This window comes from Solea solea, chromosome 4 (assembly GCF_958295425.1).
Source record: "Solea solea chromosome 4, fSolSol10.1, whole genome shotgun sequence".
NCBI classification, from domain to species: domain Eukaryota; kingdom Metazoa; phylum Chordata; class Actinopteri; order Pleuronectiformes; family Soleidae; genus Solea; species Solea solea.
The window spans coordinates 22,249,286-22,268,451 of NC_081137.1; the positions used below are offsets into that span (position 1 = coordinate 22,249,286).

At 40.6% G+C, this 19,166-nt stretch overlaps 1 protein-coding gene across 2 annotated transcripts in view; it reads left to right on the forward strand.

Moving 5' to 3' along the window:
- The window catches only part of fstl4 (follistatin-like 4), a 202,685-nt gene that overhangs the window by 156,071 nt on the left and 27,448 nt on the right, over positions 1–19,166 (forward strand). For both annotated transcript variants that reach the window (XM_058627444.1, XM_058627443.1), the window contains exons 7-8: positions 13,451–13,617; positions 15,992–16,112. In XM_058627444.1, the coding sequence (XP_058483427.1) occupies positions 13,451–13,617; positions 15,992–16,112 (288 nt within the window). The remainder of the gene's footprint in view (positions 1–13,450; positions 13,618–15,991; positions 16,113–19,166) is intronic.

Sequence of the window (19,166 nt, forward strand, 5' to 3'; positions counted from 1 at the left end):
TTGTTCTACCATAGGTCATTGTCCAGTGCAGACACACAAACACACACACACACACAAACACACACACACACACAAAGTACTCCAGGGAAAAAAACAGAGTAATTAATCAACTTCAGCAACTCATCAGCAGCTCTGTGAAACCCCTGTTAGTGGTTATAATGGCGCCATGTAAACGCTGCCTGTTAAGTTCACGTTCCTGCTGAATAATCAGTTGCCATTTCTACCAACGTGGAGAAGAAGAGGGAAAAAAAAGGAAATAATAATTCATTCTGGTCAGTCTGAAACTACGTGGCTGAGACATAACGGAACTTCCAGTTAGTCTAGAAAGAATGTAAATCCAATTGTTTGAGAAATTTTAAAAGGTTCTTAAAAGGAATTCTCTAAATCATTCAGAAACATATTTTCAGTAAATAAAACCAAAAGCATGTCATTGGTAATGTTTTAAATACAGATGCATGTGCAATGAATAGTTCCCCAGTAATTATACAGTATATTTGTAAAGTTGAAAAGATTTTATGGGGCGTTTCCCCTGGCTCGACTCCACTAGGGATATAACCTGGTACCTTTTTTTTTTTTTAGAGGTTCGAAGTGAGCTGAGGCGACACTATGTGTCATGTCGCCAGACTTCCGGCCACCGATTGGTCAGAGTGTCGTCACAAGAATCAAGCCGAACAATGCCGAACTGTAGATCAGTTAAAAACGACTTAACAATCCTAAAAATGTGGCTTAATCTCCAACAATTACCAGGGAAATGTCTAAAATCTCAATATTTAACATAGGAGTCTGGTGTATTTAGTGACAGCACTGCTGTGACAGACGTGGATGAAGTACTGAACAAATAGTTTTTAATCAATCATTTACACTGAAAACAAGTCACTATAGTCACTCGTTGGTGTTTTCCACGTGTAAAACAAAGTCACAACAGTTTCATGCAGCCGTGCAGTGATGACTCCGCCCATGTTGAGTAGGTACTATTTTGTCGTAGAGAACCAACTTAAACCGTGCTGAGGCGAGTCAAGGGAAGCTGGGAACATACATGGAAAAGGGGCTTTACTTTCTTATTTACTTTTTATTTTCATAATTGATTTTGATATCAATTTGTTTTCAAAGTTTTATACTTGTTTGGTCACATTGTTGTCAGATAAAATGTGATGTGACGTCTGCTGTAGTTTTTGAGTGTGGAGGATGTCAAACAAAGGATGCTGTGAGTCGAAATATAGCATTGCAACATTCCACAGAGGAGCTATGACACGAGTGTAACAGTATGTCTTCTATGGTCTCTCTGCACATACATCATTATGTCACCCAGCCCTCCACAGCTGCAGAGGTGGCTACATCAGAGATCTGTGAGTGACTCAGACATTTAGTTATCTGGCCAATGTTGTTTAGGGAGCTAAATATTCTGATCCCTATACTGTAAATACCAAGGCTAGACAAGGCTCTTGTTTAGCCAGGCGTTGAAAACACACCGGATCAGTAGTAGCTTGCAGCAAAAAAAAAATATATGTTGCTTTTAATGTCCACTCTCGGCTGTGTAAAATATGACTTTACTGCAGTGATACTGGCACTTTATCGCAGTCTCCACTTCCCGGGGATGTGTTCATACATAAGTGCCTGTGTGAACAGAAACTGTATCTGCTTACATCTCTTTTTTTGTGAGGAGATGATCGTCCCCAAGAAATCAATTAAAATGTTTCCTCTGAATTGGCCAAAAGCACAATCAAGCAGAGAAAATATCACTTTTAATCAAGGGGAACTTGGTGCAGTATAGAGAGTTCTTCCAAACAGGTGAAAAGGGAACTCAAGCTTGCCAAATGCTATTATAAAGATAAGGTCGAGAAGTTGCTGAGCACTGGAAATTCACGCTCCTTGCTCGGTGTGGGGATGCAATCCAAAACATTTTTGATATTTCTTTCACTGGGAAAACTGACCTGGATCTTTTTTTTATAATCATTTTAATGTCATATAATGTCCATTGTGGAAGAAAGGAAAAGTCCCAGGCCTGATGGAATTGGAGGCTATCTCTTGAGACACTGTGCTGGGCAGCTGGTGGATGTTTTCCGCTTCATTTTCCAGTCGTCCTTACAGCTACATACAGTATGGTGTTTCCTTGTCTTTGGAAGGATTCTATAATTGTTCCTGTGGCCAAGAAGAAAACCCCCAGAGACATTGGAATGACTTCAGTCCAGTTAAAAAGTTGGTGAGGGATACACTTATATATGGACACTGTACAGGATAAATTGGAGCCCCTTCCTCTGCTTTTAATAGTGTTCAACCCGTTTGGTCCCACTTTTAACATTGGTGCAGGCCTCATTTTGCAGCCTGATGATCTTTTTTAACAGTAAGCTCACAGCAAGTGAGTGTAAATGTTGTTTTACCCAATGTCCTCTCCCCTCTTTTATTTAGAATAGAATATTGTCGTTATTTTGTGGACAACGAAATTTGGGTGCCACTCCCTTGGTGCAAGATACAAATATATAAATAACAATTTTAAAAGGGAAAATAGAAATATTAACAAAAAAATAAGAATAAGAAATGTTGTTTGCATTTTTTTCAGAAACTATTTGTTTTACATACAAATAAATGTCAAACCATCACCTTGAACTATGCTATTACTGTCCTGTAGTGTTAAGTGTTACTGTAATGGAGCAGTTAAGGTGCCGAGTCAACAGAGACGTGCAGCTAAGCGACGCTTAAGTGCGTATCGCTACGAGGGAGAATGTACGTACAGTAAGTGACACAGATAGCGAGTATTTTAGGACAGGGTGGAATCTTTTGGCAAATGTGAGCGTCTGTAACCTAGTTTTAAACCATAGTGCTTAGTGCCTTTAAAATATGTTGTAGAGCGTAAAGTGTTTTCAATTAATCATCAACAGCAAAAAAGGGCTCACATTAGTTCTGACAAAGTACAGTGAAGTGTTGTCAGAGCAAAAGCAGGGCAAATATCTTGTCTCCGATGCTTAACTTGAGATTAAATAAATGGGAAACACTCCTTTTTTTTTCTTTTGTCCGTGTGGATGTAGTGTCATTAGCTTCTGTTTTGTATTTTTTCACATTTAGCCTTGTCAGTCATCTCTCTGTTTCTCTGAGGAAACAAACCTAAGCTCCGCAAACTATTCCAACCAATTTCAGAGCACAGTATCTCGTGTTCCACTCTCTGAATTCAAAGATCTTGGACCACTTTAACAGCCCTCGTGAGAGCGACATGAACAAAAAACTATCCGTCTCTCTATTCTCCTGTGCTGCATCACCTACACTCACATACACATATTTCCCGGTATATCATTGTGCATTCTGTTTCCATCAAGGCTGAACCCTCAGGTCAGTTCGAGCCGCGACTCCTGCAGTGCAGAGTTGTGCTACAGGCCACTAATCTCTCTTACCCTCCTCCTCCAGGCCTGGAAAGGTCTTAAAAAGACCACTTAGATGAACCCTGTCAGAAAAAGGCTTTGCAGTTTACAGTATGAAGTACAACTGGTAGAGAGAGAGGGAGGGAGGCGGGGACGGGAGGGAGGGAGGGAGGCGGGGACGGGGACGGGTCACTTTATTTTTGCTTTCCATAAAGATCAAAGATTATTGAGATTGTCGTAGGTCTCGTGCTTCTGTCGGTTTGGAATAATGGTTTAATGAATTGGGGCTTATCTGGCCAAATGAAGTATGGAGGATTAGCTCCAAACTGTCGGCTTGGTTCCATTAAGCCTCTCAGAGCGGGATGACTTTTTTTGACTTTTTTGAGATTTAAAATCTTTTTGGAGTTTTATCAGATCTTTTTTTTTAAGCTTAATTTCTCTGAATGTGGCATATACGGCAAGTATGCATATTTTTTAAATGGAAACAGGATATGTGATGATATATAATGAGGCATTAGTGTGCACAAACTTTATCAGTTTCCAAACAACTTGTAATTGCATTCTATTTTCAGAATGCAATTATTTGCATATATACTTACATATACTTCTGACCTATGGCAAGTGAAATTCACAAGAATGGACGTCTTCCGTAAATGTTGCGGTGTCTAAAGTCTTTTGTTTGCTTGCAGGAAGGCTTGCGATCTCAAATGCACGACTGTAATGCAACAAATAAACGTATAATGTCGTACTGGGGAGTTTAATAGCCGTCTGCTCGCCCTCCACAGGGTGAACAGTGAACATCAGAGACCTCTACCCTGTCATGACCAAACTGATGCTGCTTCATTATTTAGCCTCGTCCTCTGTGAATCCACTGTCACTCTGCAATCCGCTCAGGTGCTTTCGCGGCAACACCCACTTCAGAAATGGGCTCCGTTGTTAGCGGCCTCTTCCCTCCCGAAAATTGGTCATTAAATAATGTCGGGGGGGAAATTGTTCCCTTTGAATGGCCTGGTAAGTGTGCACTTCCAGGAGGGGCTGCTGTATATATCTTGAGTAATAGATATTGTTGACAGCAGCGGGGGTTATTTTTAGTGATTTTTATCCCTCTTTTTTGTCAACATTAAACTCAACAAGTTGCTTCGGCGCCGCTCTGAAAACTGTCTTATTATTGTGCCGTGAATACATTTACGTTTTGCTGGCTTTTTGAAAACTGGGCTGTAATTTAACTGTCTGTCTAATCACATTTTGTATTCTGTTGCCGGGGAAAAAAAAGCTACAGGTCATTTTTTCATAAAGAGGCAGAATGATCACGCACTCGCCGCAAACTTCTGTCTCTTTATTCTGTTTTAATTGAGAGGCAGAGCAGCACAAACCTGTAGCCAACACATCACAGCAAAGGTGCGGCTGCAGTGACGTGTCCCCACCTTCATATTTTACATGCATATGGAAGCGAGCACAATCAGATCTCCTGCCAAACCTGCTGCGGCTGCTGCTTTATTAATACAACTTGAAACAGATTATTTTAATACGCTGCTTTCTGCACACACTCGCCTCTTCATTCACACCCATCCTCCGTTTGCCTGCTCTCTGTCTTCTCCTCGTGACTCTTAACAAGCTTGCTTGCGGTCTAGTTATAGGGAGCCTACTGGAGAAGAGGCACCATATTGGATTTGCAGGCATGGTGAGAGAGAGCTCGGCAGGAAGACACAGGGACGAGAGAGGGAGAGCAGATTAAAACCATGGAGAAAAGAAGAGTCACAGACGTATGTAAAGGGTTTGTGAGGCCCTGCAGAGGACGGAGACGGAGGAAAAATAGCCAAAGATGCTCACAAAACATCAAGAAGAGACAATGAGGTGGTGGGTGGATGAGAGAAGGCGGCGGTGTAAGATAGAGAGGGAAGCAATGAGTAGCGGCGGCAAAGGATTCCTCTGTACCTGTGGAGGAGATTAAGGGTCTGCATCCAGTGTGATTAATGAGCTGGCTGCTGATTGCTCATCCCTATCTCCCTCCCATGAATAATCACCTCACCAGCAGGAGTTTGAGTTTCCGTGTGTATGTGTGACAGAGAGAGAGAGAGGGAGTGTGTTTGAGAGAGAAAGAGTAAGTGCTTATGTGTATTACGAGAGAGGAAGGATGAGAGTAGGAGTAAAGAGTACGTATGAGAGACAGTAAATGAGAATACGTACACAGAGTATGATACACATGACTACAGTTTAGCGTGTCGGCATGTTTGAGACACGGATGATACGTTTACTAATAGCTGCAGCCCACCTGCAGAGAGCAACAGGATCATTCGTATGCACCCAGTGGGAGTTCTGTCTCCCGACACGTGTTGTATGAACACAGAGGACACAGAGGGAATATAGTCTCAGTATACATCACTTCTTTATTAGAGTCTCCATTTCGTCAATTCTCCCGTCTGCTTCATGTAGCCTGTCGTCTGCTCACCTTAATTCTTGTTTAATGTCTGATAGTTGTAGATAGCTTTGGTGTGTGATAATATGGACCCAACTATTATATTAATACATAAACAAAGTCATCTAAACAAAACGATTATTACAAATGGGGAGCTTTTATTCTGAAAGTAACGCTTTTATTGTTGTGACATGTCTGATTTCCTGTCCTGCTGATCATCTGGTAAAATTAGAACACATGCAGTGGAATCCCCGGGTTTAAACACAGCGTGAGTAAAGATATGTTCACAATATACAATGATTTATAGTTGATTCCAAGCTACATTCAAACAATTCATTCAAAATTTCATGTTCAAAGCCACTTTTTTATGTGCAATAAGTCAAGTTCAAGTCAATGAGTAACAATTGACTCTTTGGCAGTATGAATCAATAGTTTTATTCTATTATAACCTTTAAACATAATGTAAATCAAGTCATCTAAGGGAGAAAAAGTAAGATATGTTTTATTTATTTATGTACTCTTTTTCCAGAACTGGCCCAACTGTGGAGAGAACATACAATTGTCTGGCATCTCACTGCCCACACATTAGTTACGTGGCTTATTATTAGTGCTGTGCATAAAGTCGGCTGTGAGTGTGACTACAAAACCCACTCTCACTCTGCGACTTGAGTGGAAGTGGGGAGGAGGAACAAGGCCCCGCATGTCAAAGCATCCTTCAGTAATTCAGTATCCAAATAGCTGTCAGTGTGCAGGATAGAGCCAGTGCCAGCACGTGTTGCTGTGATTCTATTTCTACAACATTGATTGATGCACTTTACTATCGTCCTGGTTACCTGAGACCTGCTTGTGTTGTCGTGACTTCTTGGCGGTGGTCTAGCAACAATAAATATTAAAAATAATTGAGTTATCTTTAGTCGAGGGTTCACCAAAGTGCATTGATGACACAAATCCTACACCAACACTGAGCTGACACACACACCTACACCCTCCGTGGCTCACGAGAGAGCTCTGTGGTTTTCCAATAAGCGCTGGAAGTGTCACCGTCACCGGCTCAAAGCAGGGAAGACTGTGTTCAGCAAAAGGAGCTCGTGTTTGTGAGCATATCGCTCTTCCCACGCGTGTCTCGGGGAAGTTTCCCCAACAATTTAATTCCAAACAAATACAATTTGACTGAATATCTTCCCACAGGACTCTTGAATCCATCAGAGGTAGTAATCACAGACTGTGATCACTCCACACTGATGCTGATTTCACTATATGGCTCAACAGTTAATTAAAAAGTGCACCCAAGCCCTGTTGTACTAGAATTCATAAAGAAGTCTAAAGAAATGACTATTCCCACTAAATTTGTAATTAAAATTCAAACAATCACAACATATTTTCTATCCAGCCCTACTTCAGCGTGATGGTGGGGGGTTCAGCTGGTGGTTTAATCTAAAGAGAGTGTTTTCTGAGGAAAACATCTTATGACAAGATGCTTCACAAGATGTTTTGGGGAAATGCAACGTGCTGTTTTGCTCTGATGGGACCGACTATAGAGATTTCTGCAGCTGCTGCTTCTCTCTCTCCCTCTCTCTCTCTTACTAAAGGCTTGTTTGTGTTGTTCAGCCATGCATTCACTTCACAGAGACGCAGTCATACAATATTTTGTTCAGTAGGTCAATTCATATCAATAAGAATAGGATTGCATTTTATATTTATTATTATTTATATTTAAATGTCCTCGTGCTAAAAGAATGACGACTTTTTCTGTAGAATGATAAGGAAACAAAAAGCCCGGCCAATTATTTTGCCCGACACTTAAAGTGTCTCGCAGCACACTCACTGCCAGTCAGAGCCATTTTATGTGTCACTTTATAGCGACATTAGACTCGACATTTTATCTCTTGTTTAGATTCTTGTTTTTCAGAATCAATTTTTAAATCCTTTTATTGGTCTTTAAAGCTCTCACTGTCTTGGTCTTTTTTAATCTTTCCTGATTTGCTTTTATCAACCTTCAAATACCCGCAGGTCTTCTGGTAATATATAAATAATGGTATTTTTTTGTCTTTAACCCTTAGTGTTCACGAGGCACAGACGTGTGCCACAGGTGCACCCTTGGTAAATTGCAGTGGGGATGATACACAACTCCTTATATGGACATCCTGTGGGTGTGTGTTTAAAGGTCACATCTTTAGGCTTTACAAAATGTGTTTTTCCATGTTCTTATGTGCCGTTAAGTTAACGTTATGAGTCATTTTATTTAAAGTTAGAAGTTATTTAATTAATTTTTCGACAGTGAAATGTGACACATTTCCAAATTTTACAAATACAATCCGAATTTCTTGAAAAATGAGAGTACTTTTATGTATTGCCTATAGGTTGTGCTGGAAAACAGGATATAAGACACTCTATATTGCACGTTTTTATAGCCTCTGTAGATACGTTTTCACATAGTTATAGCAAAAAAGTTCTGTGTTCTAAGGTGTAACACATATAGTTTGTAGATTAAACAGCCATAAAATCTATATTTTACAAAGAAAATAGTGTAAAATTCTCAGTGTTGACCGTAATATGTGTTACAGTATTTTTCACTTATAAACACATTGCAAGTTTAACAGTGGAATTATGTCGTTTTTCAGGGAAAATAGATGTAAAAAATGATTGTTTCGGGTCTTTCTAAGAGTTTATGGTCGTTTACTGTCGTGGTTAGACAGTATATTACAGTATACGGTGTAGTCGCCATTGAGGCGTCATTTTCCTATAACGACTCCAGACATAATTACCTAGTCTGGTTTTTAATTGAATTCCTGCTTAATTGTTGCTTTTTTTTAGCTATTGATTGATAACCTGTTTCCCCCTATTTCTGTCTTTATTTATACGCATGGCATATAAAATATGTTATATTTTCCCCTCTGATAATTGTTCAGGGTCAGCATGATGTGATTGTTATTCTTCCAAAATAGCCCCATTCCCTACTGAGCTGCATATCATGTGTGTGTCATGTTTTCAAATGCCATATATTTTTATCTCCATTACTATGCATCATCTGGCCGTTCGTGTGACCTTTAAGTACCGCAGCATCAGTCGGACGAGTCCGGTGATATTGTGTTGTCTTCATAAATGTGCAGCAGTTTAAAAAAAAAAAAAAAATCAAGTTTTTATTTCTGTTAAAAATGTCCATGTGGTTTTTTTAAAGCTGCGTTTTTTTTCCCCATGGAAACGGCAGCGAATCTGGGACAATAAAAGATGTCTCACTCTGTTGGATTTGCAGAAACACGCTAATTCGATTCACCGGCAACATTTTTGTCGTTTTAAACCCAGAGAGCGAAGTTAGAATGAGCATCGGCAGCTGCTAACGATTCTTTTTTAATGATTATTGGTGTCAGGTGTCAGTAAAACCTGTAAACCCGCCCCTTCTCTGATGCACATCGCCAATTCAGCAAATACACCACCAGCCCATAATGCTCGGACAAATATGGACTCAGAAATCAACTAATCCATGCTCGTCGGGCACCAGTCGGATTATGTTTTTCTTGCTTCCTGCCCCCTCCACACATCTCACTCCTTCACCTATGACCCCCATCTCTCTCTCTCTCTCTCTCGCTCTCCTCCTCCCTTTCCCTGCTCCTCATCTCATCTTTTCTTCTCCTCTTCCTTTAGTGTAAAGTCGTGGATGTTATGTCTTGGCCTATAAAAAGTCCCGCTGTTCTGCTCCTGTGCTTTGTGGTTTGATGTCTTTACTCGTGCTCGGGAGGGGCAGGTCTCTTAAAAAAGTGGATGGGAACAAACTCTCTGAGCCGCAGTCTTGAGCTCAGCACATTTAGTTATTCCCTGGGAGATCGTCTTCATGCTTTGAATCAAATTTATCTCCCCTCCTGTCTCACGTGCACTCATATTTTTACTTTTCCTATGCCCCAGTGGATCTTGCTTTCTTTTGCATACTATATAGTGTGTTTTCTTTTTCCTTTTGTCCTCATAGACCAGATGTTTCTGGCATTTACATCATTTTCTTTGTCTCTGCCTTAAATTTCTTTGCTCTACTTCACTTTCTTCTCTTTCTTTCGTTCACTCTCTTCCCCCCAGTAATGCACCGTTGTATGTCCCTCTGGAGCCGGACACGGGAAACTTCTCTTTGGCCCTGTCACTCTGTTGTCCATAGCTCAGTTAGTGCGGGGCCTGATCGATCCGCTGAGCTCCTGAATCCCCTGGAAAGTCCATTAATAGATCTAAAACACAATGGAGCTGTTTTCAAGAAAACGGGGGGAAACTGCTGGACTCGTTAAAGAAAGATAATGTCGTGAAAAACTTCCGAGGTCGAGCAGAGACTGTGAATATTTGTCTGGGGTCCGTCTGAGAATGGGAAGAAACATGGGAGGAGATTGCGTATATATACATATATATGTATATATATATATATATACATATTCATTGTTGACCTGCTGTGAGAGTAGGAATAGTCTGTTGTGGTGCGGTTAATTAGTAACGATAGTGCTATAGTGCTGGAATCAAACAGCATAACATTATGAATTCAGATCAAAATGTTACAAAGTACCAGAGTCTGATCCACTCCCTCATGCACTTAAGCCCCGCCAATACTAAAACACACTGCCCTGCTTTCGGTTTTTTTTTTTTTGCCAAATTAAAGAAAAACAAAGTCTTTAGTGCCTCCAATGTGTGGGCGGTCATAATCCAAACGTAATGTGTTTTATTTTTTAAATATAGTGATTAAATCTTTTAAAATACCGTGTCTCACATTGTTATTTACATTTACATTAATTATAAATAATAAAGGGCTTCTCACAATCGTGTTTGATCAGTATTGATATCATGATGATTCATTGGTAGCGGAGACAGAATCATCTGCATCATTCTAAAGAGATACTCATCCTGAAATCACTTCTTTCTTCTTTTTTTAGGCGAGCCTGAACATCTTCTGTTACCTTGTGGTTATAGAAAGATTTCAGTATGAATGCAATGTTCGAGCAGAGACCTATAAAATAGGTTTAGGGCTTTTAAGGGTTAATTGCGATTTGATCTATTTACTTTAAAGTTGTGTCCCATGATCTGGGCATGGGATGCTAAAGTGTACGGAGCTCAAACCTCTGGGTTTCGGGAAGGTCTGCTCGAAGTTTCTTTTTGTTTGTTTGTTTGTTTATTATTATACTTATTTTATCATTTCTTTGTATTCCTGCCACAGCAGCAAAGAGGAAAAACTATTACTGAAGCAAATCAGTTGATGACTCAGTCTTGGTGTCGCTTGATATCAGACAGTGTGATATTACTGAAAGTTCAGCTCCTTATATCAACTTACCCAGGCTTGTATGCTGTAATGTTGTCTCATCCATCCTTTTACTGTCTTTTTTTTTGTCTCTCACTGTCTCACTCTGTCTCTTCTGTCTACACCCGTCTCCACCCCGACTGTAGAGCAGGGACATCTTAGCGTTTAAAACGTCCTCGAATGTTAACAACTCCCCGAGACCCAGTTTCTCTCGAAAGGTGTCATCAACAGCAATTAACATGTTTCTTTTTCATTTTCGGCTTTCAAAAAACACATGTTCCATCTTTTTGTGGATTTGTAATATTAGATTGATGCGTTTAACTCAATGCAAAATACATCTGAGAGTGAGCAGCTTTATTTTAAAGAATTAACACTCTTTAAAAGCTAAACTAATCACTGAAGTTGACTCACATAACGACAATAATTCCTAGAAGTTGGAAGAGACGGTGTTCACCAACTCATAACTTCCATCTACTCTGTGAAGACAGCATGGATTATATTAAAATCATTATATTAAAGTCATTATAAGCAGCCTGGCACGATTCAGAGAACTTCCAAAGGTTTCTCAGCACAAACGCCGTGGTGATAAATGTTGGCTAAGTAACACGATGCAACCTAATTTTGATGAATCACTTAAAACGGAGGCTCTTTTATTTCTGCTGTGGTGTAACTTAACGATAGTCAGTGACTATCCAGCACAAAATTAGGCCCAGCAATTAAAGAGTTATGGAGGAGTATTAGGGACAAACTGAAGAAAGAAATTCTAATCTTCTGAGACTAAAGTTGTCATTATTATTCAAGCAAAACACGATCAGCTGCAACCTAAGATTCTGCAAGAAACTGAATCTGTAAACGAGGAAAGAATCACACAGACTTGGAGGAAGTCATCTCTTTTTTATTTATTTGATTTTATTTAACCTTTATTTTAGATAAAAGACCCATTGAGAGCACTGTTCAGTGTGTTCTCGTTGTCGGTCCTTTGTGGATTTTAAGGGCTACTTCCCACAACAACAGAGGAAAAGAAAAGTAATAAAATTGACAAAAAGTTGACATCAAAGTCACTATTCAAAGAAATTCACCGTGTTTCTCTCATTTATAACATGTTTTATGAGTAAAAGTTCTGAAAGAAATTAAGTAAATAAAAAGAAAAAGGTTTGAATTAAACAAACCCAGCAGCATCATAATGATTTTAAGTTTATTCTTCATTTCAACAAGTGAAACTGGGTAAAACAGCCCTTCATTATTATAATAAATAATAATACTGCTAATAATAATATTAATAATACATTTAATTAAATAATAAAAACATCTCATAATATTCAGACTTTTTTCTCTAATATTCACAAAAAAATGGTGCTTATAGAGTCATTATTACATAGGTCTGAGTGGTTATTTTAATGCTTCCTGCTGAACATATTGTTATTTTGCTTGTCACGTCATCTTCATCCATAGATTTTCATTTCCCATGCACAATGACGGATATAATTTCACCTATTTCCGTCTCTACCTCGGTCTTTAAATACACATCAGTAATGACAGGTACGTGCAGTTTGGTCAGACACTCGTCTGAGTCCCGTCGCGGTCAACATCCTGTTGTTATTTACTCGGCATTACACTTGCTTGGGCTTCATTTAGATTTCTCGCAGGTGTCTGCTTTTTGTTTTGTGTGAATCCTGTGCCAATACTGACCCAGGGTCACACACACGCTGACATCATGTCAGTGCTTACGTGCACCACATCCAAATTCATCTAATATCCCAGTGTTGTTTGATATTTTTATCCTCTTTAAATATGAAAGCTTTATGTACAGAGGAAGAGAAAAGACAAAGGATTATATTCTCTAGTGTTGTAATGCAATAACAGTCATGAAATAGACTTATCACACACTCTCTATACCACAGAGCCAGACATACTCCTTTTATGTCTTATTAAATACAAATACAGGGCACATAATACACTGTATATGATTAAGTTTAAACCGCCAATACGGAAAAAAGATAACGGTTGAAATAAATAATATGCAACTGTGACTCTCGATGGCCACACGGCTTGGCAACAGACAGAATTTATGGCAGCAAGAGGAACCAGTGAAGGATAATTCTTAATTTGCCGTGAAGGTGAGCTGAATTGTGCGGCCATTTCAATGAACATAAATTGTCTTTAATGAGAAGAATGATATTTGGCGAGCGGCGTGTCCTCTGACATGTGGTCTTCCTCATGCAGAATATCCTTCACTCATGGACAGCTGTTTATCCTCCACGGTCCACTAATAACAAGACGGATGCTTAGAAATGTGTTTTTTCCTGGCTACAGTTCCTTCACCCCCAGCACAATCACTCATTTGTGATTTTCTACCGATGTTTCTGCTCCGCCGTCCCGTTCCAAGCACCAATCGTCTCCCCTTTTGTGCTCCGATTCCAACAGAGGTCGTCCAGCTGATCCTGGCGGAGGACCAGCGCGTCAGCATCTCCACGGTAACAGTGGGCCTCAGCGCCGTCCTCACTTGTGCCATCCAGGGAACGCTGCGTCCCCCAATCATCTGGAAGAGGAACGGCATCATATTAAACTTCCTGGACCTGGAGGACATCAACGTGAGTGCATGTTTATACCTCCGTCATATTTGCTGATGATCTCGTCTCCATGTCGATGTAATGACCCTGCTGCTTGACTTAATGGCACTGGCTGTATAACGGTGGATTAAATGTGTGAATTAACTTTTTAATTGAGCCCCTCAATTAATATTTGATGATATCAAGTAGTGAGGAGGGACATTACCAGTTCAGGGAGTTTTAATTTCCCAGCATGAGCTGCAGCTTTATTTCTTCTTTGTATTTACATTGTCAGAAGCACTTAGAGGTTATGAGCTCTTCTAAAAGGTGTGCTGAGAATAAAAGAAAAACTTATGAGAGGTGGCTGAAGCAGTGGAATTATAATTTACTCAGTGCCTAATGAACTGTGCGGCCGCGCTCCTCTTTAGACCCACGTCTGCACAGGTGACAGCACAGCGTTGGCCTTCCACACCGGCGGATCACAATTCACTAATTGCCCGTTAACGAGCTGCCTTGTTGGTCTGCTGTGATGATGATGAGCCGATAAACAATGTCAAGTGTTGAGGTGGAGACTGGAGGAGAGGAAATGGCAACAGAGGTCCCCTTAGGCTCCTGACCGTACATAATGAATTTCCACACCGAGAGCGGGGGCCCCGGCTGTGTTTGACTTGCTTTTCATTGATTTCGGGTCAAAGATGGAATAAACAGAATCCTTAAATGGGGGGAGCACTCTTGCTGGTGATTGGTTGTATTGCGTGCAACATAATTACATCGTCCCTCGTCCAACATGGTCTTTAATTTTGAGTGATTCCTTCGCTAAATAGAGGATAAATAGGCCATGATAGATATGAGCGCATCTTGACTATTAAAATAAATAACCAGTCAATAAATGGCTGAAGACAGAGCATCCACAAGTGGATGTTTGGATTTCTATTTTAAAAGCTGCTCATGCATGTTTCAATTTAAATGTATTAATCTGCAGGCTATGTACATTTTTATGAATAATTTGTCATAAAGCATATGTTACGTCTCACTATGAAGCATTTGAATATTATACCACACTTTAAAAGCAAAGTAGTTCCAATAAAATGTACATTCATTCGATGAATTCATGAAACAAGGACTTTATTTTCCTCCTTTGAACAATAACACAATAGCAAGGCCGTCTACAATGAGTGCTTATACTGTGAGAACTGCAGTACACCAGCGAGATGCTTAATGTCTGAAAGAAACTGGATACAGATTCATTTAGATATTAAATGAATAATGTATTTATTTGTTATTAAAAACAGGTATAAAGCAGTTTCTATATTTGCAACCACTTGATAAACAGCACGACTGTGGTTCTTAAGTGTGTTCAGGGTTGTATTGCACCAGTATTGGTCTGAGTATTATGGAAAGAGCAACGATGATTAAATTTGCTGAATAGGTCAAAGACATTAATGTAGTTTTGGATGTGAAGAGAAAAAACTCAACTAATAACTAACTAATCAAACCCAGCACCTTCTTGCTGTGAGGCAACAGTGCTAACCACTAAGCCACTATGCATACACACAAGAAGCAACACTTATCCTTAATGATTTTGGCCAAAATATTTAAGCATAACCTTCCAGAATTATTGTAGTCACACGTTTAACCTTAATGGTCTATTTAGTTTGAATTGCCCTCACTGGTGTCGTTGTATCTCTCACCTTTATTCTAAATTGAGCATTTTTTTAAAAAGCTTTTTTTTAAAACTCCCCCATCCGTCTTAAAGGAAAGTCATTTGACACAAAGCAACCTTCTGCCAGGTCACATTCATTTCCTTCAGCCCTCAAAAAGATCCGTGTCATGACGGAGCCACACCAGGACATCTGCTCTGCCACTTGATGGGACGGCAAACTATTTAATGCCTTAATCCACCCTGAGCTGTGGCTGGAACCCCCTGGTGACTGCCGCATTCTGCACCAACAACAACCGGCTCCATTCATCAACCTAATGGGCTTTATATTTTTAACCCTTGCCATTTATCAGGCTGAGGCAGCGTGATGAGGGGAGAGAGCCCGATCAAATTCCCCCAACGCCTGCTACAGCTCAACAGGGAGACCGTTGATTCATGGTCTCTCTTCCCTTTCAAATCACTCTTTTTCTCCCTTGTCTTTTTCCATCACTTCCTGCTGTTGTGTGCCTCCTATTTCCTCACCCTACTCTCTCCACGCGTCCTTATGCATTCTGTCAGGCTACTTTCATTTTTCCCTCACTCCCTGTGGTTCTTTCCCTCACGCTATCTTTCAGCACTGTTCCCTCTCCTGCACGTCCTGTTCTTCTTCTCCCATCTTCCATCCCTCCTCCTCGTGGTCTTTCTGCCGTTTTCACTGCACCGACGACATGCTCTTTATCTAATTTAGCTTCCTCCTTTCTCCTCCTCATCCTGCAGGACTTTGGGGATGATGGCTCCCTGTATATTACCAAGGTGACAACCATCCACATGGGAAACTACAGTTGCCATGCCTACGGCTACGAAGACGTCTATCAGACTCATGTGCTGCAGGTGAATGGTCAGTAGTGGCTATTTCCTACTTAAAATTGTGGGTGAAATGTCGATAAAAATGCTTGTGCTGCTTTGTGGATCCAAGAAATCAGTAACATGCACAACCTTTAGGGTCTTGTGGTTAAAAATCATCACAAAAACAGTTGTGCTGACCTAATATTATACAAATAACTATCTACAATTAACCATTTACTGACAATGTAAGAGTAAAAAAACATTTTGACACCTCTTTAAAGATATTTTCACATCTTTGTTTAGTCCACGTGTGGTAAATTCATTTGATAATGAGAAAAGCGAGTACAGTACCACACAGATTCACAAGTACTGCATTAGTTTTTTTGGAGACTTGGCAGTTGACAACGTGATGATGAAAAACGACAGATACTCTCAAAAGATCACAAAAACATAAAGTCAACCTACCTGTCCCGTAGAAACTGAGCCACCATGGCATCACTTTGCAGCCCTGTCTGGGCTTTCAGTTGTCGCCACCGTTCAAACAACAGCACCGATGTTCGCTCTGGTCTCGGATCGCTCTGCATCAGCCTTTTTCTTGGCAGTAGCTTTCCCAAAAAAACGTTTTTCCTTTGTGACCAACACCTGTTGTTCAGTCAGAACGTTGCTGCAACTGCCTCGCTGGATTTAGCCAGCGAGCATAAGCTCTGGTGTTGTCTTCTGAGCATGAAGAGGGGTACGTGCATGGGGGTGTTGCAGTTTAGGGGTTTTTCGTTTAATTTTTGTGACAATGCATTAATTCATTGATTACAAACAAATTGTGAAGAGGATTTTAAGCAAAACAGTTAAAACTGCTCCAGAAAACGATCTCTCCCCTTACCGATAAAGAAAACTGTGTCCAAAGCACAGGCGGAGGATAGTGTCGAGCGCCACAAAGAAAAAATTGTACTCAGGAAACCCAGGCAAACTAAAGTGACCAATTTCTCCGAGTTATAGAGGCCAGTGTATTCTTAATTTACATGTTTTGTAATATAGCGGTTGTTCTATATTATATTGAACTGTCGTCAGCAATGAAACGTGTCTTCAATGATTGCTCTGCAGCAAATCGATAAAGCTCATTATTGTTATTCGTACAGCCAGCTCGCAGATAATTAAAAAAAACAACAAAGGTGAAACACATGTGAGACGCTGCACGTCTGAACTTTCCAAAGCATAATATTCACATATGCATGCATAACGACCGTCGTCTCCTCCACCTTTAGTTTTTTAGTTACTGGCATCTCACCAAAGAACACGCACCGGGGAAGAATTTGAAATTACCCCACCGACCTCACTCCCTTCTGTATTTTTGTCACATGAAGGAGTGGATGGAATCATCACTGTGACTCTTTTAATTAAGACAGACAATAGGTGCGATTGTTCTGTTGCGTCTCTGATGCTAATTAAAAAAAGGAATGCAGCCGCATCTGAAATCTCGGAGTGAAGAGCGAGAGGGAGTCATGGAGACCAACAGGGTGCCAGGAGGGCAAGTTATCAGGAGGAGCGCAATTACCAAAATGTTTGTGTTGGGGGATTCAAAGCATTTCGAGCAAGATAGCATGGGGGGGGGGGGGGGAGATAAGGTGGAAATGAAGGGGGGAGCCAAGTGCAGAGAGTGGTGTGTGCATCCTGTTGTGCTATTGAAGCCGTAACACCCACGTCTCCCTCTGTACTGCACTGAAAGGGATTGACAGCGCTTGCACAGCTTCAATGTCAGTCAAGTTGTCACTGTTGCTGTAAAGTACTCTGTTGCGCTACCGTGGCAAATGAAGTGTGTGGTATCAATGTTGTTTTTGCAACGTCAAGCACGTGCACATTAGTGAAGAAGGAGCTTCACATGATCCTCACACAGGCTCAGGTGTGCAGGAGTAAACGTTGGTTAATCTGTAAAATCATTATGAGCAATGTGTTATTATTTGACATACTATATTGCCCCTGTGGGGACTTTGATGTCAGGTAATTGTGTCGTCTCTTGGGTTCGTCAAGTGAGCTTTATTTCTATAGCCCATTTAAAAACCTTTGACATATGCCTCTAAGTAGAACGTTGTAGTTGTTTTTGAAACCAGACGTTACATAGTTATAGATACTGCTCAGGCTTGGACAGACACCGTGTTGTGATGTTAAGGTTGAGGGTTGGGGTAAACTGTTCTGTGACTTGGGGGCAGCTATAGAAGGGGTCTTTAATCGGGGTTTTAGGCACGTCTAAAAGCGTGTGGTTATTTGAATGAGGCGTGAAGAAGGAGAATTTTAAAATCAACCCTAAAATGAACAGGAAGCGAAACACACGTGCGATGTGGTCCCTCCTCCTCCTCTCACCTGTCGGAGGGTGAGTGGCAGAATTCTGCACGAGCTGCAGGCGTTGAATGGATGAGTCTAAAGCCCCGTGTACAAAGAATTACAATAATCCGGCCGAGACGTTACAAATGCGTGGATCAGTCGCTCTCAAAACTTTGGGAGGCAGATAGGCCTTAACCTGGGAGAGATAAGCCTCAGCTGGAGGAAGCTGGACTTGACAACTGAAGAAATCTGCTTATCGTGTTTAAATGCTCTGTCAAAGAAGATGCCAAGGCTTTTTAACTGAGGAGTGACCGAGGGGTTATGTTGTTATGTTGCTCTACTGCGACTAACTTCGTATAAATGAAAACGTCTGTTACATTCAAGCCATTGTCAAAGTGTTCTTATGGAGTGAAGGCAGAAACAACACTGACATAAAGCTAGAAAAATGGAAAATGCCAAGAGGCACTCGAGGAAAGTTTCAGAAGTGGATTCTACCGCTGGTATAAATGCACAAAAGTTGAGCATGTTTTTACCAAGTAGAAAAGCCAATATTGTGATTGACCTCTTTGAACGTGAGACCGTCCTAAACTGACAGCAGCCTCAAGGTTGAGAGGATCCTAACAACCAGAAAACAACCAGAAAACAACCACACATTACCTGTTCAGAGTAAACTCTTACCTCATATTTCATTTTGTCTTCTTCCACGTCTCATTTGTGTTTGTCTTCTCCCCGGTGTCCGCGGTAAGTGGTAGACACTTCCAACATCTTTTTCATGCAGGACTGGAGCTGTAAT